Consider the following 25,281-nt stretch of genomic DNA (forward strand, 5'->3'; position numbering starts at 1 on the left):
CTGAAGCCAAGCACAAGATAGAAGCAGAGTGAGGACATGCCATGTGTTAGCATTCTCCCAGCAATGTGAGGAGACCTCTTGCAATATATAGTATGTGCCAGAACAAAACAGTTTGAGGACACCCCATGTGTGAGCATTCTCCCAACTTCTTCACAGCCAGATGAGTCGGAGTATGAGGGCATGCAGCCCGGGCCACTCACAATGAGCCAAGGGTTGGATCTTCCAAAGCAGTGTGGCTGCAGCAGCCAGGCTAATTTTAAACTAGGCAGAGAACAGTGGACACTTATGAGGAAAATGTCTCCTGTCATTTCTCACTGCAACTGATTTCCAATAAGTCTTCATAATAGAAGTAGGCAATATTATTTTTCTGGAAAGTTACTGTCATTTCATACTTAGCTGGTATTTATTTATTTGCATTTCCTAAACATGTGTATTTATAATTATGCTTGGGTTGATCCTTTATTTTGGATGAGCTGTCTTGCACTGATTTAGAGATTGAGAATAATTGAACTTTTTGACTGTCACACACTTTTGCTAGGAAATATTACACATGTTTATATGGAAAAGGATTTAAAGTTCTTATATTTATAAAGTGAGATCAGCCTGCCAAGTTATGAAACTTTATTTGGAAATAAAGTTTTTCCTCAAGTGTTCTTTAGACACTGGTATAAACATTGGAAATTTAAATGCCAAAGATATGAGTGTCACCAAAGGAGATTTAAAATTAGACCCTTCATTATACATAAATATGCTGTTTTGACAGACCATCTTCTCTTTGCCAGAAAGCTAGTGGGCATCTGTTATGCTTCCATTCCTTGACAAGCCCAGTGAATAGTCTGGAAGTCCCCAGAATGATTTCTTTGAAATCAGAAGTAAATCCTTCACAGCAAACCTTCAGAGTTCAAGCATGAGCCTTTTATTTGGTTTATAGTACATTTGGGGGAGCCATTAAAAGAAGTCATCCTAAAGATTTACATATACTGCAAACTATAAACATAGGTGCTGCAAAGGGTGAAGGAATGTGCCATCTACCCTGGGAGGATTGCACTATTTTGTAGTGTTCAGGGTAATGCAGGTTAGGGGCCTGATTCTCGCTTTTATATCACTGCAAAATAAGAGTAATTGTCAAAGTCATTGGACTCATCTCAGTATTAGATGGCCATTCAAGATTGTTTGAGACAGTTGTCTGGGTTTAACTTGGATTATAAGTCTTAGTGGGTGCTTAAGCATTTCCTTAAGTACCTCTTTATACATAACCTTCAAAATGGACATTAATTTAGTGCTTTAAAAGTTGGGTCTGAAGATATATGTACCTCTTATTCTATTTTCACAAAGTACAAACAAATAACCAAATATTTTTAATTCCTTTATATGTATGAGATTTTCAAACCACATACAATACTCTACAGCATGGAGGAGTCTCAACATGTGAAATAAAAGAATAAACTGAACACACAAGATGTTAAAAACAAAGAATTTAAAAACACATAGAGGAGGCATACATTGTTTATCTTTTTGGTTTTTTTTTTCTTTCGTTGCCATTAAATATATGACCTGACAATACTTTTCAAGACTTTGCTAGATTTTGCTTTTTTTTCAGGATGTTTTTTTTCTTTTAATTTTTCAGCTTTGCATTGGGATATTGTTGAGCCTACACAAGTTCATCCCAGCAGTGACAGAATCACTACGTAGTTAAGAACGTTGCAACACTGACTTGAATGGTAAGTCGCTACAAGTTAGTGTCTATTCATCAGAGGAACCGTTTTTTGAATGTTCTTTCTGTCTGCATTACTTGCCAAAAGGCTCTTATGACCCAAGTCTCTAGCAGAGACTCTCAAAAATCTATGTATGATGTTGGAGGGGGGAAGAAGCATTCCCTCTTGAGAACACCGTTTAACATAAGGCAAACATCTTCCTTTTGACAGATGGGAATGTAATCTCTATGTAGTTTTTCAGCTTTGTTTGACAGTTAGATTTGAAAGCTGGAGAGAGCTGAGCTGTCTCTGTTCAGAGCTAAGCATGCATCTGAAGCGCTAGGTATGTCTGTGACACACCATGCGCTTTTAAGATCCTTGGTCTGTAGGCATCAGTGTCAAAGCAAACTTACCAGCCTGAAACAAACTCAGATAAAAGATCTGTCAAGTGGAAATCAGAGAATAGATTCTAAAATATAAAGAATTTATTTTCCTCATTACCCTGAATGATAAAAAAAGGCAGTCGTCTGTAAAGAGGTGGAGAGAAGAGAGTTGAGAGGGTATGAAATTTTATTCAATTTCAAAATCCTTGCAGTATAAAGATTAATTCCAGTCAGGGTAAGAGACAAGATGAGAACTCTTAGCCTGCTGGCTGTCAGTCCAGTGTAGCTTTGGTAAAGCAGGGATAAATGGGATAAGTAGTTAAAGATAAAGTCATAATTTGTGAGCACAGAAAATGAAGAATAATCTTACATGGAAAAATTGGAAACGGTTTAACAAACTAAAAAAAAAGAAAAAAATGATGCCTGGAAATTTGCCCCACAGTTAGGGAATTATAGAAGCTCATCCAAGAAAAGGTTAAGGCATGACTTGACCTCAGTTTCTGCAAGGATCCTTAATTTAGCAGACAATAGCATAATGAGAGCTGGTGCCTGGAAAAAAAAAGCCAAATAATTCTGCATAGAAACTCATCACTTTAAAATGGGAAAAATTCTGCTCAGTGGAATAAGGGAGATGATAGATTCCATCTTCTGAAGTCTTTAAATAAAGAGCAGATTTCATTCTAAAAATAACTATAGCTCACACAGATGTTATGTGATTGATATAAGGAATATCAGATGAAGTATTATTTCTTAGGCTATACAAAAGGAAAACTAGTTGGTCATAAGGTGGCTTACAGTCTTAAAATCTGTTCTGGTATTTCTTCATGTTTTAATGCTTTACTTTACAACCTTAACAGCATTATTCATCTTTTATACACTATTTTTAGCAATTCTAGATTAAGTACCTTTTGTGGGGTTTAGATCCAGAGCTCCTAGGACATTTCAAGATCCTGCTGCTGCTACCACAGTACTGGTATCAATATTAGCTTACTGTGTAAAGGTTGCCAGCGGAATTCTGATGTACATACTGCCAGAGTGCATACGTGCCAGAGTGCTGCAGAGCTAATAAAGAGTCCTCAGAAAAATGTTAGCTGCTGGCATTCCTGAGTTTATGCCTAGATTTGGCACAGTAAGACAGCAATGATATCAGTAAGTGTAGCAAACTGCTGAAATTCAGTATTGTTAGTCTGAGTGTTTGGGATTCATGGTTTACATATATACTCTCCTCAATCATTGCCTGGTAAATGAATGCATTGATCTATGTTTGCCTTCTTTGGGTGGAGGAGGTAACAATTTATTCAGTACTTATTCAATACTTTAAAGGATATAGCTGTATTTTAATAGAAGGGGAGAAGTAAGAGAAGGTACAAACATGACCTCTAGCACAGGAATGAAGTGGAAGAAAGAGAATAAAGGGTTCACCTAACAAAGCGTGGAAGAAACTGCACAATCTTGTGGTTTCAGTTACATCCTTTGACGTGTCTCACACTAGCTACTAGTAACTGGATGTGAGAAGGAAATCTTCATGCTTCTTATATATTTTAAATTTGTACTTGCTTTCTTAGGCATGCAAAGAGAGTTTGTGTTGACTCGTGTACCTGTTTCTTATCAGTGGAATTACATGCAGCACTGCAGTGACACTTTACAGCTCAGGGCTTTTCCAGTGCATGTCGTGTTCTCACTGTACATCATGACAGTTTGTCAAAAAATGGATCTTCTTGGATGCAGAGTAATTTTAAATGTGTATACAGTCAGCCCACTCAGCATACTATAAAAACTGATTGTATTTTTAGAAGGACTCATTGCAGCTTATGGCAGAATTAAAACTGGATTTCAGAATCTCTGAGAAGCAAAAAACAAAAAACAACTTTCCACTTGATTACAAAGCAAAATTTCCTTGATGTGAAAGTCATTAAAGCGACCTGCTGTGAATCAGCAGTTAAAGGGCATAAAAGATAGCTTATAGGAAATCAGATGTAATGCAAGGGAAAAAACAAACCAATTAAACCAATTGCCAGTTTGTTCTGTGCTCAGGTCTCATGTGAGAAATGTGAATCAAAAAGCAACTGGGAGGCTGCTTTGCACAGCTTATGCAGTTGTCAGAATATCTATCATGTGGCTTAGGCATTTCTTCAACTACTTCGTTGAGCTATGACAAGAGAGACTTTGGTGCAGCCCTCTAGACGTTTTGCTCCAAATCAAAGTTGGTTCCTTCTGAAGGGGAACTATGCTTCTACAGCAAAACAAGTCTCTCCAGGCACATAACTTTCTGCTGAAATTCCAGCTACTGATTCATGCCACCCAGTTCTCTCTTTTCTGTCCAAACATGGAACTATATTTCTACAACTTCACAGTTAAAAAGAAAAAAGGCCTTCCTGAGCAAGATTTCCATGTTCACTCAGAATTCCTCATGCTAATAATATTAAACTAGTTGGTTTTCATGTCTTCAAGCCAATCAGATTTTGTTTTACAAAAATCTGGAGATTGTGAGTCTGTCTGGATAGCCCTTGTTTAAATTCTAAAGATATTCAGAATCTGTCTCTGGATGCAAGTACAGGAACCTCATGGAACTTGGAGATTTATAGTGGAGCTAAAAATGTCCCTTTGATACAGGAAGCAAAAACTAGTTAGAATAAATTTAGGAGGAAGGGTTACATCTGTAATGATACTGTAGTATGATACCAATCTGCTGTTAGATATCTTTAGGCTTTTAAATTATAGAAATCCCCTTTTTAATTCTTAACCTCTTTAATTCTGTCTGAGGCCTTAAATGATTAAAGATGGCTTAACTCATTTTAATCTCCTTTATGGTCTATCTTCAAAATCACGATCTCAAGGAAAAAAAATTATATAAATGTTACTACTTGCAATTGAGACCTACTGCATTTGAATTTCATATTGGATTTGACCTGCTCCAATTTTTTTTTTTTTTTATACTTCTCCAGATCATCCAAAGGGAAATTCATATGTGCTAATACAACAAATAAATATAGTGCCAGAGAAGGATTTTTAACATGATATTCAAGACCTGCCTGGATGCTTCCCTGTGCAACCTACTGTGGGGAACTTGCTTTAGCAGGGGGTTGGAATCAAGGATCCCAGAGCTCCCCTCTATCACCTATGATTCTGTGATTCTGTGAGATGCTTATTCTCTCTACAGTTTGGAATAAAGTCAGTTGACTATTCTAAATTTAAAACATCTGTGTGCGTCTCATAATCTGAAGTTCTCTGAAATACCAAGCATAATCTAAAATACAGCCTGTTATACATGTTAAGGATTTACCATCTAAGTCCTATGCACAAAGTAACTCCCTTCAAGAAGAGTGTTACATTATTTGACCTGTTAAATGGCTGAGTATCTCTTACAGAATCTGAGCCAATATCAGTTTTCACAGCAGCATTAATCAGAAATAATTGCATCAAAGCCAACACATGCTTCCTCTTATTTAGAATCAAATGAATTTTGGTGCTCAACATTGAAATTGTTGTAAATATGTTTGTTTGTCACATTCTGTAAACTAAAATCTTTGTTGTTTGTATAGTTGGATGAGTGTCCTTTCAGCTGCACCAGTGATGAGAAAATTTAGAAAATGCTTCCATTACAGTTGAACACAGTATGCAGCTATACAACTGAACTCCATTGAATGAAATGAAGTATTTCTTAGAATTCCCTTATTACATTCATATATTATAGTAATTTACTTTGATTTTAAGATTTCCAATCCTCTTTTTATATCTAAAGAAGGACCAGTCTTTTTTTGTTAGCAGGTCTCTTGGATTCCAGCTTTGCGTTTTCAAGGCTGTTAATGTAGGGACCAGCCTACATTAACAAAAGCCTTTTCTGCATTCTACAGAGTAGGCAGCAAAATAAAATAAAATAAAATAAAATAAAATAAAATAAAATAAAATAAAATAAAATAAAATAAAATAAAATAATAAAAAAATAAAATAAAAAAAGAGGTAATAAAATGAAGTTGAATTTTTTGTTTCCTGAGGCCCAGGTTTCTCCTCTCTTATTCCACTCCCCACCCTGAAAAGAAGCAGACGTGATGCAGTTGTATTTTTTACGCTACAGAGAAGCTTAAAACACTGTGAGACTGTGGAATGTATCCTCTTTTCCTTTACAAAGTGTGAGAAAGTGGTTGTTGCACTGAAGTATGCTATGTTGGATATAGAAGAATCACCTGTTTCTCTGCACCATCAAATACTCTTACTACTGTGCTGGGAAAATGAGTTGTTTGTGATAAGCAAACAGGAGATATTGTGACACTTCATGTTATTCCTGAGCAGACTCCAAACTGAGCTTCCATCCCTCTCTCTAGCTCTGAAGCTACTGTTCTTCTTTTACTTCTTTTTACTTCTCTTATTGTTCTTTTACAGACCTAAAGGTGAATCTCAGCTAGAGAGTTCTGAAATGGATTTCTGAGTCATTTTTATTTTGCTCTCTATCTTCCTTTGATAAGGGCCTTTTGCACTTTTTACATTAATACAATGAAAAATGCTGTCCTACAGAACCATCTACTCAGGTTCCACGCTTGTTACGAATTTCTTTAATCTGTATGAAACTCCGTAGCCCATTTAGGCAGTAGTTCAGTCTTGATACATTGTGGCTGTAACTGCAGCAAAAATGCCTGCAAAAGTGGCAGATGCTGGGGACAGATAAATCCCATGTTTCTTGCTGCTGATGAAAGAGAGAATTAAGCTGAGGAGGAAAAATCATTGATAAAGAGCCCAGCATGAAATACTGAAACAAAAGGGCTTGTGGGACCTCAGAAAGGGAGCACTTTCCCTGAGCAGAGATGTCTTTCTATCAAATTCACTTGCTGTGACAGTAATCTGCTCTTTATGAACTCGAACAATCTCTTTAGCAATTAGTGATATATATTGATAAATATTAATATGTATTGATAATGTATTTAGTAATTATTGACATAATACTTATATCAGGGCATAGAGAATACTCAAAAGCCCTATCAGATGGTAGATAAGTGCAGAAAAGTCTTATGAAATGGACAAGCTTTCTTAGCTAATCAGGTAATTTTGATGAAGTGAGAACTTAAATCACAGTGAAGAAGTTTCTTATGTTGGAATGGAATGGGAGACTCCCCTATGGATGTAGAATAAGGTAATTGAATTGAAGATTATTTTATACTACGTAAATTCGCAAACAATTTCATATAATTTCTACATGTTTTTATGGCAAGACTTGAACCCTGGACAGCCTACGTAGAGTAATACAGAGGTTTGTTTTACAGCTAAAAATACCACTTGAATATTCCCTAAGAGCTTTGTCTGGACAACATGGTATCCATGTGGGCAACATGGTATCCATCTACTGAATACATAGATTGGTGGGAGGTAAAATTCTTTCACACTTGTCTAGGTACATCAGATGTTGCCAGTCAGCATTAATGGTTGCATCTCAAATATATGCCTAAGTGCTGGGCTTTACAGCACTGTGTAACTTACAAATGATTTTACAAGAATACTTTATATATATATTATGCTGCATATATTCTGTTACTGATGGCATCTTCCTTTTTCCTTTTTTTTTTTTTTTTTTTTTGTGTGTGTGTGTGTGACTGTAAGTAGGTCTCACAGTAGAGTTTGAGGTCAGTTAAAGTTGCTGCTTTAACATATTCATTGCTTTAACAGACTCCTAAGGTGGTTAACAGGTGTTCAGAAATGCCAGTATGTCCTGCCCATAGTAATACCTTGCTTTAACATTTGTTTTTGTCCTTTTTTTTGAGCTTGCTTTGTTTCTTTAAGAACCTTCCAATGAGTTGTGCAGTACTGCAAGCCTGATGGTAAGGCCTTGCTGACCATTCTAGCAAGGAAAAAATCTCAAAAATAAATGTTTTGGATTTCATTTTATTTGTCATCTTTTATGAACAAATTAAGAAATATACTTCATTCACAAATTGGAAATATTTACAATTTCTTTACAACAAGGCATTGTTGAGGTTTTGATTTATGGCATTCTTAGAGCATTCTGTCTTTCAAAACAAAGACATTGGCGTTGTTTTCAGCACACTGTTCATTTACACTCTGCATGTGAAATGGGAGCATTTTGGAAGAGTAATTTGCACTCTCTTTTTGATACAATCTACTGGGCAAACAGGCTGGATGCATTTGCAGTGTGAAAAGGAGGCTTGTGCAGATGCGTTGCTGGTACCATGCCACATGATCTGAAGCCACCATATTACACCAGATGCTGCTGACTGCAGAGGACAAAAAAAATTCTCCAGAGCCATCCTTCCTCTGCCCTTTTCCATTCTCTTCAGGAATCGTGTGGTTGGGTTAGGTGTGGTATAGTTACATTATTTTTTTCTGGTTTTTGAGTCTTCATAAGAAGAGTCTTGAGAAGTCTATTTCAAATACTATCTCAATTCTGAACAGTTTTTCAGACGAAGAGTATCCAGGAAGTGAATAAATACTGTATATCCGCAAAATGTTTAGGAGATAAATTTTGAACATGTTTCTAAAAGGGAAATGTAACTGTGCTGTTCTGCAGTTGTGACACTTGAGTCATAAAAGCTAAGATAATTCCATTTTCTCAATTTCTGGAAGTCATTTTTATTTTCCTGAAGAAAATTCTAAAACCATTTCATTCCACGGAACTTTAAAAAATCTCTTAGTATACGCTTCCATTATAAATCAGATGTGGGCCACCATTGCTTAGGTTGTCTGTCATTTCCTGCAATAAGAAAAGAAGAGATTGATACAAATTACAATTAGCTCATGGTGTTTGGAATTTAGTTCGCTACGGTTGGAATAAATACTTTAATTCTGAATGCCAAACATTCTGAAAAACTACATTTTTTATTTAGCTTTGTAAATTTTACTTTAAAGGAAAAATAATCTTCATATGTAAATTAAATACATTGGAAAGCTTCTTGACTCGTTGATACTGATTGAGTTGTACATTACTCTCAGACCATGTAAAAAGCACTGATGGCATCCCTGCAAGTTTTGTGACATTGTCCTTTGAAAGTGCATCAACTCAAACTTGTGCAGTGATCTACAAAGGAACAAAACAGTAATCAAGATTTCATTCAAACCTGTTTCCTGTGCTGACATACTGCAAACAGATACCTTTAGATACCAGCTGGGATAGACATTTTGTCATGTAAATCTACATCCAAAGAAGATCCAAAGGGCATTGATGCCTGGGAGAAGACAACTTGTCTTGGGATAGGACTGATTTTGATTTTCCCTTAATTTGCCAGGCTACAATTTTAGCAATTCAGCAGTTGCTCTTCAAGTGGCAGTTGAGTCATCCCAAAGAAAGGTGACCTGTTCATGAGACAGAATCCTAAGGCACCTAAGCCAGGATTTGTTTGGAGTTAGATTTTCTAACTTTCAAACTGTGGTTCAAACCATACCTACTTAGCAGCTGTCTAAGCCCTCAGATGACTATATTCATTAAGCACTATTCTAACCTTCAAGGCTGCTAATCTTCATGGAATTTATGCCCAGAAATGCCTGATTTTGAGCAGTCCTAAGCCTGTTTCACAACAAATTGAATTAGGATGCGGAAATAAATTGACCTTTTGCTTACATCCAGTGACAGATCCCAGAGAACATCCAACAGTGCAAATGAGTGCACATAAATATATAGTTTGGGCTATTCTTTTTAAACTTAGATAAGGTAGAGGTACCACTGTTATGCTAGTTTTAAAATATTTGCTTGAGAACCAGTAGCTTTTCTCAGCATGGAAATATTGAAATTCACCTCTTATACTTCTTAGGTATAGTTGGAGGAAATGTTGAAGAAAATAGTTGTATTTTTTGCCCTTCTATGGAAGTTTCTGTTAAGAAAATAAAGCAAGAATCACTGGGCTAAAAAAAAGAAAAGGGGAAGGATAGGAGGAAAACCCCTGATTCTATTGTATAGTAGCTGGTAAATTTGGTAAAGATAAAGCAATTATGGTTTTTATTCCCAATTGGCCCCTTTCTTTTTCTCCTTTTAATCCACTTATTGCATTTATATATAGTATGGGAAGCACAGACCAGAACTCAAAGTTTCACATAAAGCTACAATTTAAAATAGATTACAAAGCGTAATTGTTCCCTTTATGTTTTCTGAAAGAAGAGACATACTATTCTCTACATAGTAAACTTAGGGCCATGAAATCAAGTGAACAAAACAATCAATAGTTTTAAGCTTCAAATAAGAGAAGGCGTATAAACTTTCCAAATTTTGAGCATTTTCTATCACCCAGATCTCAGTTTGGATACTGATGCTAGGTATTTTTATGTGGTACCTTATTCTCCTTAAAAACTGAAGAAACATCTAGAAAACATTGTTTTCTAGATTCCTGTCTTGAGGCTACCTGCTCAGAAACAAGGCAGTACAGCTGTCAGCTTGTAGGTGCCTGAAACCTTTGCCTGTTATAAACTGAAGTTATTGGTCAGCTGGGAAAGCGAGGAAACACCAGTGTCATTTAATATTAACTATCAGCCACAAGTAAAAAGTAATGCTCTGTCAGAAGGCTACCCAAGAGTGAGTGGCAAAATGTATGTTTCCTTTTGTCAGTTTTACCACTTGAATTCTTTGTAGACATTAGCTATTCAGATATCAGCAGAACTTCAGAAAAAATTCAGAACCATTTATTTTCCCCAATATTTCTATCCTCAAAAATAAAAGTACTAATAAATTAAAAGATGTTGCTGAATTTAAGAAATGAAGGAGCACACAGATTAGAAGCAAAGTGAATCAATGGTGGCAGCATCCAAATAAGAGCATTTGGATGTCTGTAACTAGGGTGAATATTTTAAATACTCAACTTACTTCCAGATTGTAGCATTCACCACGTAGAATTATGTCACCACTTGGAAGCACCATTCCTGACCCAGAGTGACATCACAGCATCAGCCAACTTTGATTAGCTAAAACTGTGACTTCCTCTTAGAGAAGTCACTTCCTGAGGTGACATAACAACGTGGTAGCTCCCTAGTGGTCAGCGTACCTTGGAGGTAACTCTGGTGTCGGGGGAATCACCGGGCAGCTGGGCAGGTCGGTTATTTCAATACCCCTCAATCTCTAATATAAATATAACAATTATACAATAAATATAGCACAAACAAAAATACACATGCAGTACATGTCCACATTACTGTATATCAGTATAAATATACAAAAAAGTTTTATATATAAAACACTAAAACTGTTTTTTAAATTAAAGCCTAATTTAATATGACTTTTTAAGTTGTTTTCATTCTTTTCTAAGAGCATGCCTTGAGCTAATGTACTCAGACCTGCCAGCAGCAGGCAGTCTGCAGTCTGTAGGTCTGAGAAGTCCCAGATCACATCAACTATACATGCATAATTGATTCTACACACATGCAGTGAGTCCACCACTGGTGGAGCTCATTTCACATTCGCTGAGCATGTGCAAAAAAGTTGCTCTGCTCATGCATCATGGTCCTTCACCCAAGGTAAGTGGGCATCTGGCAGTCCTCACAGCTACTTGTCTAAAACCTCAGTAGATCAACAGGCAAGCAAATGGGGCAGAGAACTACTGCTGTACGTAGTCACCTCCAGCCCAAATTGATAGGGTTAGCAGTTGCTTGCTTTCTGAAAGACGTTTTGCCAAGACATTTCTTTTGTCTATACCTTTCTCTTTTTGTCTCAGATGGGCTCCATCTTTGTCCTTAATGAGGTAAGAGCTTCCTTGAAAGGCAGGATCTAGCCTACTGTCTGCAAGACCATGATAATATTTGCCTATTTAGCTTATCAGAATTACGCTCCATTTTAAAATGAGGAGAAATGTATTTCTTCCCTAGATTTTATGTTGTCTTGTTTTATGTTGCTGCTGTAGCCTATACTAAATAATTTTAAAAATTTGTTTCAAACATTTTTTAAGGTGAATTAATCTGAATTTCTGCTTGGATTCTCATTGCAGATAAAAAAATAAAAAATCTAATAGTGACAAGTAATGTTTACTTAATGAACAATTAGTTGCTATATTGTGATCAGGGGATCTGAGAACATTCTAAACTCTGAATGAATTAATCCTCTCACTAGTATTCAGAGATCTCAGTAGTTGAACGTAACTGTAATGTGAACTGGCATGTGGCAGCTTAGATAGGCAGTCCACATGACTGCTGTTCATTTCTCTAGTCATTTCTCAAATGAAAGTCATTCAGTACTAACCTAAAACATGAAGAAGAGGATGTCAGTAAACATCTTACTTCTTGAAAATGAATCAGATCCCTAATTTCAATTGCTTATTTCAAGAATTACATTAAATTTATTTATTTATTTTTGTCCTTTTATACTCAACTTTACACTGTGGTAAGCTTCCTTTGAGCAGAGAAATGCAATAAACACTTGGTGCTGCCGCAAATCAGACCAGTTTGATTTAGGTGTCTAAATATGCCCTTAGGTACATAGTTTTAGTCTTCTAGGTTTGTGAGCTACGGCTTTTGTGTTTAAATGACCTACATTATAAGCTGAGTACTTGGGAGAGGAAGAAATTTATTAAACCTGGAAGCATGCAATGATGTGGTTACAGAAAGCATTCCGTGCTTTTTCACAGTACAGTACATGATAATCCATATTAATAAGGCTTCCAATTATTTATGATGTGCTATATTTAGCAGCTGAGCCCCTGGATAGCTATACAATGGAATTGTGTTGAAAATGGATGTAGTTCATTGAAATGGATGTACTGCAAATATACAGTACCTAAAAATAGCTCCATATAATGCAACGTAATAAAGCGTACACAGAATGGCAGCGTTTCATTTCCCAGAAGCTCCCTCTCATATAAAACTAAAAATTGAATACACTTATTGCCAATTATATACATTAACACATATAGTAGTTTTTAAGGGAAGCAGAACAAATAAAGAAAAACACACAACTCACTTTTTCTGCCATTTCATGGGAGTGATGCAATGAATGTTCTCTTTCTGAGAACATTCGCCTTTGTTCATAGCTGGCTAGCCGACAAGTGAGCCATGAAGAAAGGGTGCAACCACCAATTCCAATGCATGCAAGAGACATGGAGGCAAGATGCAAAGAATAGAGAGCAGACGACTTCTTTGTGAGAGCACGAAGAAATTGAAAATTTAAAATTCCTCCGATTAGTCCACAGATGCAACAGGCAGAAAAAAGTATCATCTGTCAGGAAAGACGAGAGGTTATGTCACAGTAACATTTCTCAGAGACAGGTTCATTCATATAAGAAATGAGACGGGCTCAGACCCTCACTAAGATTCAGTTTGTAACTCCCACAACTCCCACAGAACTCCAAGGGAGTACAGTACTATTATGTGCAGCAGTTAAGACTGATATTGCATATAAGGTAAAGTTTGGTAGACTAAGTTGCCCATGCTAAAAAAATAATAAATGAAATGACTACTAGGATACAAATCTTCTGATTTCCAGTCATTCATTCAGGACAGGAATGTAACAGAATACATCATAATTCTCTATTGTGCAGTTTCTCATTCACAAGTGAATGCCTCATGTATTTGTGCAATTCTCTCTTGTTTGTATAACAACTGTCTGTGCCTCTTTGATTCTAATTTGTTCAGTCTAACACCAACTTGCAGATATTCTACAGTTTTTTTGTGGGGGCACCAGATGTGTTTAATGTGACTGTGCTGGACAAGGAAGCAACAGAAATTTAAACATTTAGGCATCTCTACTGAAGTACAGAGTGGACTACATTTTGTATTTTTTTTTTTTAATGTGGTTAAAACGCTTTTGGGAAGTGAAACAGGCTGCAATTATGGAAACATATTTAAAGACCTCATTACTATAATCACAAAGATGCCATATCTGGTTCAGGATTCTTTCAGCCACAAATAACTTGAGGTCAAACGACCTTATTATGGGCCTATTGCTAAATGATTGCCTTATTCACGTCCCCAGATGTTGATCTAGATGGGCCTTTGATATGTCTCAGTATGATTTTATATACCTACTTATTTAATATTAAATGAACAGTTTAATGGAGCTTTGCAAACTGCTTCTGTGCTCAACTGAGATGAGAATTTTGTCAGGGAGGTAACAATCAGACTCTATTATGCAGTCCACTAGGAAGTGACTCCTGCTTGAGACCACCAGAACAGACAGCCTTGGGGAAATGAGTGTGGTCAACATGTTTTAAAAAAATGACATTGTAATTGGAACAGACTTTGGAGTAATTGGTATTCACTGGTATTCAAAAATAGTAAGAGAGAGAGATTGATTCCCCTCACACTCTTGTTTTACAAGACTTCCACGTTTGCACAGCAGGACATCAAAACTGACTGAGAATTAAAGCCAGACATTATCACTTATAATAGGGTTGGGTCTTTAACATAAAGACAAAAGGTGTGCAGTGACAAAAGGCCTGTTTCAATCTTTACCGAAGAAGAAATGAAAATTCAATAATTCAATCCAATGTTCAATCCCCTTTCTTGATCTGTCATAGGTTTCTGTCAAGAATTTTTCCATCCACACAGGGAGAATTAGGGATGTATAGCTTAAATAGGCATGACATAAATATGCCATTTCAGAACTGCTTTGTATTGCTTGATGAACCCAAGGTACTGATTGCTTTCTTTGGACTGCTGCCTTGCAATGTTTACTGATTTTTTACCAGAAACACTTGGAAACAGTAAATCTCAAGTAGAAAGTTCAAGTTAGATAAGTATGACTTTCAAATACTTGTGTGTTATATATGTACTGGAAAAACTTACGATAAGTCCGGATTTTTTTTTGGCACATAATATTCCACATATGCCACAAAGCAGAAACTGAAAAGAAAAAAAGAAAAAAAAAAAACACAATTATTTCATCATTAAGGTCTCAAATTTATATCTTTGTGTGTTGCTATAGTGGTGACCACAACAGCAGGTTAGGCAATGATCATAGTTGTCAGCATTTTCATTACAAACCTTATATTTCAGGAAGATATATCTCAGCTTTAAGCACATTTATCCAAGTAGAAACTAGATTGAGAAGGCAGATTGAAGATGAACATAAAAATATAAAAATAGAAAATAAAAAAAAGCTTCATAAGGTAGTGATTGCTGATCCAAATCCTACTTCATCTACTTTCAAATCTACCTAATGCCCTAATCCTGAGGTGTGAACTACTGAGGGATCGTGTATGGATTCTTGTCCTCAAGACAGTGGAACTCTGGACAAGAGTACAGGTCAGTCAACTTGGCAGGTGCAAATGTAAATACTGAGGACATCTGTTAATGTGATTACAATGAATGTGCTGTAGAAATTGTTTCAGATTTTAGATAGTCCTTGCTGTGGGAAATAGCATGAAGGTATCTGTTCTTTTTCATGCATTTCCCTTTTACAAACAGATCTGACAGTTACAACATCAAGCATTAGGCAAAATTTGATTAACAAAACCAAAGATACCCCCACACCAGCTGATCATTATGAATAAATTTTGATGTTTTTTAATGACCTCTGCTGAAGACCAGTAACATTCTCTAATGTCTCTTTCTCCTCCTGTAGAAAAGTTTCAGAATAGTCCCGGAAGGCATAGTCATGGCAGAAACACCACTAATTGCATGAAAGCAAGAAGAACTTCTCTAGGTGTTTGTAATTCTGTCAAAAGATTCCTTCAATACCTCATAAATTCCGTGGTTAAGAAGTCCATACTACATATTTTCAATAAAACTAACCCTATGTCTTTACCAGAAGTAGTTTTGTAGTTTTAAGACTGGATTTTTCCAAATCCTTTTTACTCTGAGGTTGTATTTCTAGCAAAAAGCTTCAGTTGACCTTGTCTGAACAGGCCTGGCTATTGCATAAGCAGTTAAAAAAATAAATAAAAATTCTTTCTATACAGCATATATATGTATGTATGTGTATATATGTATACATATGTGTATATGTATACATATATATATATATATATATATATATAGCATATATATTTTATTTAGCTTTCAAAATTTTGCAGTATCTCAATACTCAGTTGAGGATCTGCTTTAATATACAGTTTATCTCACTTTCAAATTAAGTTGTTCATGCATGTAGGTAGGTAGGTAAGCCTTGAGATGTATTTTTACTGAGTTTACTTGGTTTCCCACAGTTAATATATTTAAATTCTGCGTGTTATTTACCGGTCTGCTATGAATGGGATGTATGGTATATGGACATAATACCAATCTGATCATAGAGAAGGCTGGGTCATGTACACCATGGCACTGGGTGGCTCAGGACACACACAGCTGATAATTGCTGCTAAGGCTGGAATAATAATAATAAAAACAACAGCAACAAAAAAAAACTAATATGAACAACTGTCATTTTCCCACAGGCAAATGAGCTCTTAACTAGCATACCTGCTTTGTAAGTTTTTACTCAAGCTTTCTGTGAAGTTTTAAAATTTCACTCCCAATTCACTCCAAATCACCTTTAAGCAGCACTGCATACTAGAACACTGCATTACCTAGAATATTTCCCTGTTGAAATCCAAAGAATATTGAAAAAGGTGACCAGCAGGGTGTAAGATGCTGGTGTCCAAAAAATGAGTGATTATGTTATTCCATAGATATTGAAGTATTTTAAGGGACTACTTGGAGTAAGGTTTTATTGTGTCAGTCTCTAGTTTCTGTATGCACTTTCTTTCTCTGTACAGCTACTATATATACACAAGAAAAAAATATATAAATAAGAAATGCAACAATATAAGAAATAAGATGTTCTGCATTGAAAGAACGGTTGGACTAGCTGATCTTACAGGTCTTATCCAACCTTGTGATTCTATGATAACTCAGCAGAGAACTCAAGGGAATTGGTTATCCCTGGTTCTCCAATATTCTTCTCTGTAAGCCTATAAAAGTCATGCCTAAATTTTAGAATTCATATGACTACAAGACAAGCAAGTTGTAAAACTGAATGAACTAGTGAGCATGAACATACAAAAACCATTGATTAAAAACATTTGGGGAGTAGCAAAAGATAACTATTATCTATTGTTGTTTTGTGGTTTTGTATTATTTTTTTTTTAGATAATAGTGGTGAGGCATGGAAACGGACTGCCCAAGGAAGTCGCTATCCCTGGAGGTTTTCAAGAAACATGTGGATGTGGCATTGTGGGAGGTGGCTCTGTGGACATGAGTTGACAGTTGAGCTAGAAAATCTCAATGATCTTTTCCAATCATTAATTCTATGATTCTATAACTCCCAGAGAAAAGTTTTGTTCAAGAAACAATATGATTATTTATTTATAAAAGTAGTTATTTTTTCTATTAAAACCAGTGGATGAATTTGAACTACATCAGGCAATTAAACCTCATGCAAAGCTTTGAAAATGCTTATCCCTCTCTTTGGAGGCTGTAGAGAATTCTGATCTACTAGGAAAAAAATGGAATGTTGCTTGACAGAAAGAAAATTAGTGATACATGGAGCACAAGAGCACTGCTCAGAGTTGCCTTAGCCAGGCTTCTCAGTACAAAGACCTTTAGAAAAGTTAGGAAGTCAGACAATATTTTGTGATTGACTGTGATAATTTCTTTTTGACAGACCAACTAACAGCTCTGGAATTTTCTTCTTGGTGCTATAGTAATTTTCTGTAACATTTTTGAGGTCCCAGAGCTATAGTCAGCACTAGTGAAAAGTAGATGGGAAAAACTATTCTCTTTCTACCACAAAAATACTGAGTACACATCAGTCTCAAAAGGAATTTCCTGTGTTTGTTCTGGTTTATCTTTTAGTTTTGAGTTCTTCTCTTTTATAATACTGCCAGCTGGAATACAGCCATCAGGGGCTCTGCTGTATTGCCACTCCCTATCTATTCCTGATAATCTTGAAATATTTCACCTTCAGGTTGGTGCCATAGCATTTAAACTTGACTTGTAACTGTTGACTGTGGTTTATGCATGCCTAACTAATACTGTCATGTTGAGGAATTGCTCCCTTCTACATGAGTATTGATTATATTCAGGCAATTTACCAACCTCTTGGACTCTTTAATGTAGTTACATTTTCTAACTATGTCAAACCTGAAGTAAGTTAAGGCAAACAGACTTGTGTTAAAATACAGTAAATCAGGAGTGGAAAAGAAATATGTCATTGAAGATAAGCTCCTTATAAAGACTGATCAATTGTTCAAGTGTTAACTCATACTGCAAATAAGCCTAAAACATTTCATAAAGGATAAGCCAAATGAATAAACCCTCCAAGATGCCTTGGAAACTAGAGAGAAATGTTGAAGCATGTTTCACAGTTGTACCTTGTTTTAAATTTTATTTTGTGATTATAATTCATCAGAAAATTCATAAGAGAAAAGATCAAAACCTCACTTTAAAAAAATGACATATTTCACTATTTGCAAGCAATTCCCATTATTTCTGGGGTTACTTTTGCTTGCAGATTTAGTCATACCTGCCAAAATACATGATATTTCAGGTTAAGATTATCAGAAGGAGGCAGGGACTGAATGTATAACAAATAAAAGCAGAATCTCCCTTGGATGATTGGTAAAAAATCCAGGGAAAGATATCACAAAACACAAAAGCTTCTTAGACTCCTTTTGAATCTCAGTAGGCTGTGAGAGCTTCACTCCCACTTCCAATGAAAATTTTCTAGGAATCTAGCAAAGTCAGAGTCCTCCTGTTAGCACAGGTGTGATTGCAAGGTGATACACGGTCTATGTGCCTGTGGAGACTTTGCCATTCACCTTACAGCTGTGCCTGCTTCTATTTAATATGCATATTTTAAAATCTCTCTTTTGGCCTGCTGAACCTTAGAATAAAGAAACAAAGACCACCCAGAAAAGGATAATGTATATTTTAAGCTTGCTTTAATATATTTTATATTAAATTGGGCTTGAAACAGAAGCTCATATCCAAACACCCAGAAATTTTGGTAAGGAGGCTGAAATCTTAATTTAGATTTAGTTTTGTGACTTGGATCAATCCCTATTTCATATTCTCTGAAACAAAAGACTTGGCCTCATTCACTTTTTCCTGGAAAAAGAAACTTTTCTTACTTGCATTCTGGAAAAAAAAAAGATTCAGTTTCAGTTACATTTGCAGAAAGCAAAAGATTTGATGACTTCCATCATGCAGAAGAAAATGAACTGCTTTTACACTTCATGTTGTACTTCATTGGAGGAGGAGGCAAAAGTAGTGGTGAATAAAATTCCTCTAAGAAAATAAACTGTCCATGGAAAATTTCTGGAGAGATAAAGAAAAGAGTCAAGAAAACCTGTTGAACATAAGGACTGCTTGATCACCAGTTATTGCTCGTGACATAGAAGCACAGACTACATCCACTGAGTGGAGAGCCCTCTGGCATTTTTGGTCATCCATATGTATCTGATGAAATAGAGGAAATTATTTCAAATCTGTGTTGGATTAGTGTTTCCTTTCATCTGGTTTTAGGACTTCAGAGATGGTTTAAAATTGGGAAATGTTTTTTAGAAGAACTCAGGGAAATTTAGAATTGAGTCTCTGAAGCTGAATGTCTTCCTGCCATCAGTGATTCACAAAATATCTCGCTGTCTGGAAAAACTCAGCACAAAAGAATACTTAATTACTTGTTCAGAGCTTACTTTGGAGTAACAGATATTAAATGAATTTTTAATTATGTTGTTTTCTATCAAACACTTAGAGTATGACTGCTTTTTTCTCAGCAACTAATAAATTAAGAATTATTCCCTGCAGGTTAATAGCAAAAGGTTTCAGCTTATACTTAAGTCAATCTATATTCAGCATTCAGATACTCCTAAATACAAGCCAGGCAGTAGAAGTTTGTGTGAACAGATCATCTTGCAGATTGGTGTGTGCTTCTGGGAGGTCTGAATGATAAAGAAAATCTGCTGAAAGACTCCTCAGCTGGAGTGAATTTTTCTGGTTCCATGCAAGGCAAGAAGCTTCTACACTTGGTACACCCTCTCTTATCTACAGATACAGAAGTCTCTCCAGTTTCACTGAGTTCACTGACAGTGCTGCAATTCATTTCATCAGGAAAAGGAGCCAGCCAGAAATAGGGTCAGTTTGATGAAAATTCAGTACATATGTTGAAATACAGTAGGATCACATCTGCATTTGGTCTGCATGATAAACAATAGTGTGATTTTTCTGTGTTCTTTAAAAACAAATAAAAAAAAATTACTAGATGTTCTTTTCCAAAAGAAACTTGGCAACAGTAAGAGCTAAATGCAAAAATGAATGTTTCAAAATTTTAGACCACCAACATTATTTAATAGTCCAAAGTGATACTCCTGCTCTGGGAAAGTTTCCTACTGATCAAACCTTTCTCTTTTCCTTCAAATCCTGGATTTAAAAAAAAAAAGTCATTGAAATGAGTGCTTTAAGTGCCAACTTGGAGCAAATTTCTATAGCTAAACTGTAAATGCACATTTTTAATGGATGGAGAATTCTACAGTGCTACGATCAAGAATTATGGGAATATCTGGTGCTACAGATAAACATCCAGAGATTGCATATTGATTAAATGCATTTAGGTATTTATCTCTGTAAGTGAAGAAGCTGTCTCTCTGAGGGGCATAACCAGAAGTGAAACATCAAGTTTCTCTCTTGTAAGTGAATATAGATGGCACATTTGGCTGAAGATGTGGCTTTTGTCTCTTTCTTTCTCAGGAAGTCTTGTCTGTAGCAAGAATTTGTTCATCATTGAAGAATAAAAGAGAATTAGAGCCATATATGTATATGTGAGTATATAAATAGTGATAGTGATGCAACTACTATGTTCCAAGTATAAATGGGCGAGTATAGGACCATTTAAAAATATATATATGAATATGTTTTGAAATATTATCTTTTTTTCTTCTTCTTCTATTTATTTATTTACTTACTACAAAAGTCTTTGCAGTGGCTGCTGTCATTCTTGCTGTTTTAGTGGTATTGGCTCAGCATGCCCCTTGGATGGATCGTTTCTATAGTACACCATATAACTGAATTGGAATGGTAGATTTCAGAACTGTGCCTCAATCTCTAGTTACAGAAATTTGGGAGGCACCGAGTACAGCCTGTGGAGCTTGTGGAGTAGATTATATCAAGGCAATCATTAAAAACAAACAAAAAAACCACCAGAAAGAACATCCAGAAATCAAGAACATCTTAAGAGACTTTGGACTGTATGTTATTTTGGTAATTTATCATAGAATCATAGAATGGCTTGGGTTGGAAGGTACCTCAGGGATCATCAATCTCCAACCCCCCTGCTGCATGCAGAGCCACCAACCAAATTTAGCAACCATGGCCAATTTTCAAAAGAACAGATTGCATATAATGTAAAAGAAATTAGATATTCATCTACACGTGCTCTGGAGAATTTGCTACAGCTGTTTTATTTTGGCTTCTTTTTAAACAACTCTTAGCATCTTAATCCACTCAACTTAAATGAGAACAACAAATTTAGAATCTATTTTCCCATTTCCATGCATTTTTTATGTAGACATTCTCTAGGCTTTCCATTTCTTCATTATTGTCTACTCCATTTTCTCAGGCTTCCTCATAAATAATGCAGAGAATGCAATGATCAGAGCACTTGAGCCTAAGCTTAACTTCACTTGTATCTAATCTCATGGGCGAGATTCACGTGTTTAAAGTAAGGTGTGTTAGTAAATTATCTGGCTGAATGAAGATGATGAACAAAAAGAACAACTCTTTAAGAAAAAAGCTAATGTATGTCAAATAAAAGACATCAGAGGGAGGCAAGTATAACACAGAATGTGTATGATTTTAAGATTCCCAAATTTTAGGAATGCAGGCTAAGGTTTCCATGGTGATGCTATCTTCATCTGTTTCGTTATGAACTTGGGCCTCTGCTGAGTTCCACCCACATCAGTAAAAAGCAGAACAGGGTCAAAAGTTTTAAGTATATTTTCAGGTAAATTACTACAGGACACTGTTCCACTTAACTCGAGTGTTGGTTTGAATCCTAACATATCAAATGTCAGTTTTTCCACTGATGTCACTTTCTTTTTTTTCATTGTTCATTTCTCCAAGGAAAACCCTGATTCAAGAATGTTAATCAGAAAAAAAGAAAAATAAAAAAAAATTACATACTTTATGCAAGACATATTCTTTATACAGCCAACATGTGTTCAGAGTAAGTGAATAGAAAGGTGTGTTATGCCATTTCTGCAGCATCACAGTTCTGGGGATCATGTAAACAAACCTTTCTCCAGTTCTTTTGACTTGGACCTAAGCATCCCTGCAGAGCAGTAGGTCTCTGGCTCTGTTCTTGTCCCATCTCAACTGCCAGTCTCTAGTCAGGACACATCCTTACAGCCATTTGAACCACTTGAGTGATACAAACAGGATGCAACGATGTGACAATTTAGACAAAGGTCTCTAGCTCAATGCAAAGTAAGTAAGCCTTTATGATGTGTAATCCCAATCTACATACTGCTGATTTCTTATTTTCTTTACTACACACAACATAAACTACTTGCTTTTGCTGTACAATTTCTTTGTGGCCTCCTCCTGTCTACCCATCCTGCTGACAATGGTCAAACAATTGATGCCTGTCTGTACTGCCTCTGACTGTGGGCATCCTTCACCCAGGTGTTACATGTTCAAACAAATCTCTTTGGTTTCCCTTCCATGACTCCACATTCACATACGGGCAGAATTTTCTATAATCACCTGGAAAATCACTTCATTGTTTTCTATATTACCTCTCTCTAAATCTCTACCTACAAACAGCTTGAAATCAGTCAGGCTGCTGATGTGCTAATGCAACCACCTGTTATACCAATCAATTTTGATTTGTCCTTTAATTCTACAATTGTCTCTTTCTTTGCTTGTAAGGTTCTTGGAGACAACATCTAATACAACAGAATATTAGTCTGTGTCTACTACAAACTGTGGGATAACAGAAACCGTAAAAATGAATTAAGCAATTGTGCAGGAAATGTGCATTGTCATGGAATGGTATCAGCTGTGATTGCATTGTCACAAAATGCAATCACTGCATAAAATTCTGATCTCACTGACTGGTCAGAATTCTCAGAAGCCAGGATGTTATCTATGTTTAGATCCTCAGATAGACACATTTTTGAGTAATCTTTTTTCTTCATCAACAATGGTCAGAAGCCTTGCTTTTAGAACTGATTTTGATAATAACATTACCTGCTGGCTGGTCCTAAATCACTGTGTCTTCATTCTCATATCTCACCTACCTGTTCTGTAATGCAGAATTATGTGCTTATGTACTGCCATAGATATCTATGACTGTTGTCTATAATTAATAAGTATTGACAGTGAGAATATTACATGAAGCACTCTGTCAGAATTAATCTATAAATCACAGGAGGTTACACTGTTGAATAACCCAGAATTTGTTGCACTTAACATCTCATCTCAAGCAATGCAAACAATGTTTTTAGAAATACTGTTGTTCAATCCAGGCTGGCAAAACAAACAGACAAACAAACAAACAAAAAACAACAACAACAACAAAAAAAAACAGCTTTGGAGTTCAAAAATGCCCACTCATGTTCAGGATGAATTTTCAATATTACCTACTCTTTTCTCCCTAAAGATACATAACAATTCGGAGGAAAACACTTCCTAGAAGCATGTTTATCTCAAACTGAAGAATTAAGAAAGGTTTTTGAGAAGTGAGAAATGCTTATTATTAAGGACGTGGTTCTTCTCTGTTATGAACATGCTTCTACTATTAACCCATTCTTGCTGCTTGATATTTATGGTCATTTCATGAGAAGCTCAGGATGCCCAAATCATGAGAACATCTTTCATTTTCCTTCCAATTTCGACTTTCTCTTTTCCTTCCAGAAGCTCAAAACTCACAACTTGACATTATTTTAAAGCACTTTTTGACAGTCTTGCTCAGGGCTGCTCTTTTTAAAAAAGAAAGCTCTTAATTTGAAGATTACAAGCTATGACCCAGGCTCCTTAATGCTGGAAGCTCTTGAGGTATCTGCCAAGTGTGAGAATGGGTTCACAGAAAGTTCAGTTGTTTACAGCAAAATAATAATAATAATAATAATAATAATAATAATAATAATAATAATAATAGTGAGAAAAAATAAATTTGAAAAAAAAAGGAAAAAAGCTAGAAAGAAATGTTCCCATGCCCCGACACAGACACATCTCCTCCCGCCGTCCCGCGCCCCGCGAGAATGCAGACTATACCCCATGCACATCGGAAATGGACCCGGCGAGGCTCCGGGAGCAGCATGCACGCGCGGAAGGGAAGGGAAGGGAGGGGTCGGGGGTGCCTCCGCACGGTCTGATCATCACCGTAAAGAGTTAAAGAGAGAGTGAAATGGCTAACGTACACACACCCCGCTCCATACCGGAGAAGAGTCTCCCAGTTGAGGTTTATGCTCTGTGAGGACCAGGCTGAAACTGACCGCCCCCACGGCCACGCTGGACACCCCTAACCCTATCTCCAGCACGGAGAGCACCAGGAGGCTCCCGATGATCTGGCTGCTGGTGCACATCCTCCCTCGGTCATCCTTCCTTCCCGATCAGCCGGGGAAACCGCGCCTCCGCCTTCTCCTCCTCCGCTCCCGCGGCCCTAAGTCGCCCCCAAACTTTTCTTTCTTCGCCGGCAGCCGGGGCGGAGCGGAGCATCCGCGACAGCCGGGTGCTGCCGAGGGGCGGCGGGGCGGCCCCGGCGCCGCGGGGCCCCGCGTAGAGCCGCGCAGCGCCGCGCAGCGCCCGACCAGTAGCGAGTGTGGCGGCGGCGGCGGCGGCGCGGAGCTCTCCAAGGTGCCGGGCCGGCGGCAGGGACAGGGCGCCGCTGGCGGCCGGCCGGGCAGCGCGGCGGTATGCAGCACCACGCTCCTCAGGGGCTGCGCCTCCTCCGGAAAAGTCGACCTTGTCTGATCGCCTCCTGCGCTCACATTGAAATGACCTCACAGAGATTTTTTATTTTTTTTTAGTTTCTCCCCCTCTTTCTCTTCTTGGGTTGGGGGTGGAAGGGAGAGGAGCGTGGCGAGCCCACCGCAGCTATATTTATGTATGAATCTAGACCCAATGCACGGGCGAGGCGCTTCGACAGCCCCGCCCCAGGTGCCACGGCACCTTCCTCTCGTCCTCCCCCCGGCACCCGGTTCGCACACGTCCTCCGTCCCGCAGTATTTGCACAATAAGTGAGCCCCCTGGATGGAGTGCACGTAGGCCTCTCTCATCCCAGGGGCTTCTATAAAAAAGCAGGAGGAAGTCCATCTTCCCTTTGTATGAGTAAAAGGACTGGAGTCTATCATGTCTTACCACTGAGAAACTCT

General features: G+C 37.1%; 1 protein-coding gene across 6 annotated transcripts; it reads right to left on the reverse strand.

Annotated features, from left to right (window-relative positions):
- Nucleotides 1-7,942: 7,942 nt before the first annotated feature.
- Nucleotides 7,943-24,679, reverse strand: TMEM196 (transmembrane protein 196). 6 transcript variants are annotated; one of them, XM_048951825.1, is made up of 5 exons: nt 24,346-24,679; nt 14,777-14,833; nt 12,954-13,208; nt 11,050-11,123; nt 7,943-8,774 (listed from the first exon to the last, which is right to left on the reverse strand). In XM_048951825.1, the coding sequence occupies exons 1-5, from the start codon at nt 24,490-24,492 to the stop codon at nt 8,768-8,770; spliced, it is 540 nt and encodes a 179-aa protein (XP_048807782.1). In that variant the 5' UTR covers nt 24,493-24,679; the 3' UTR covers nt 7,943-8,767. The 6 variants fall into 6 exon arrangements, with proteins under 6 accessions (XP_048807782.1, XP_048807781.1, XP_048807780.1 ...); XM_048951824.1 differs by having other exon boundaries at nt 24,334-24,679; XM_048951823.1 differs by having other exon boundaries at nt 24,328-24,679.
- Between the last annotated feature and the right edge of the window lie 602 nt (nt 24,680-25,281).

The sequence above is a fragment of the Lagopus muta genome, chromosome 7 (assembly GCF_023343835.1).
Source record: "Lagopus muta isolate bLagMut1 chromosome 7, bLagMut1 primary, whole genome shotgun sequence".
Taxonomy (NCBI): Eukaryota; Metazoa; Chordata; class Aves; order Galliformes; family Phasianidae; genus Lagopus; species Lagopus muta.

What these genes read in the sequence shown, in the direction of transcription:
- TMEM196 (XM_048951823.1), bottom strand. Translation starts at nt 24,492, where the DNA reads ATGTGCACCAGCAGCCAGATCATCGGGAGCCTCCTGGTGCTCTCCGTG. An exon ending in CGGTATGGAGCGGGGTGTGT is followed by an intron (nt 14,834 to 24,327) that starts GTACGTTAGCCA and finishes TTTTCTTTTCAG; the next exon opens with TTTCTGCTTTGTGGCATATG. An exon ending in AAAAAAAATCCGGACTTATC is followed by an intron (nt 13,209 to 14,776) that starts GTAAGTTTTTCC and finishes CTTTCCTGACAG; the next exon opens with ATGATACTTTTTTCTGCCTG.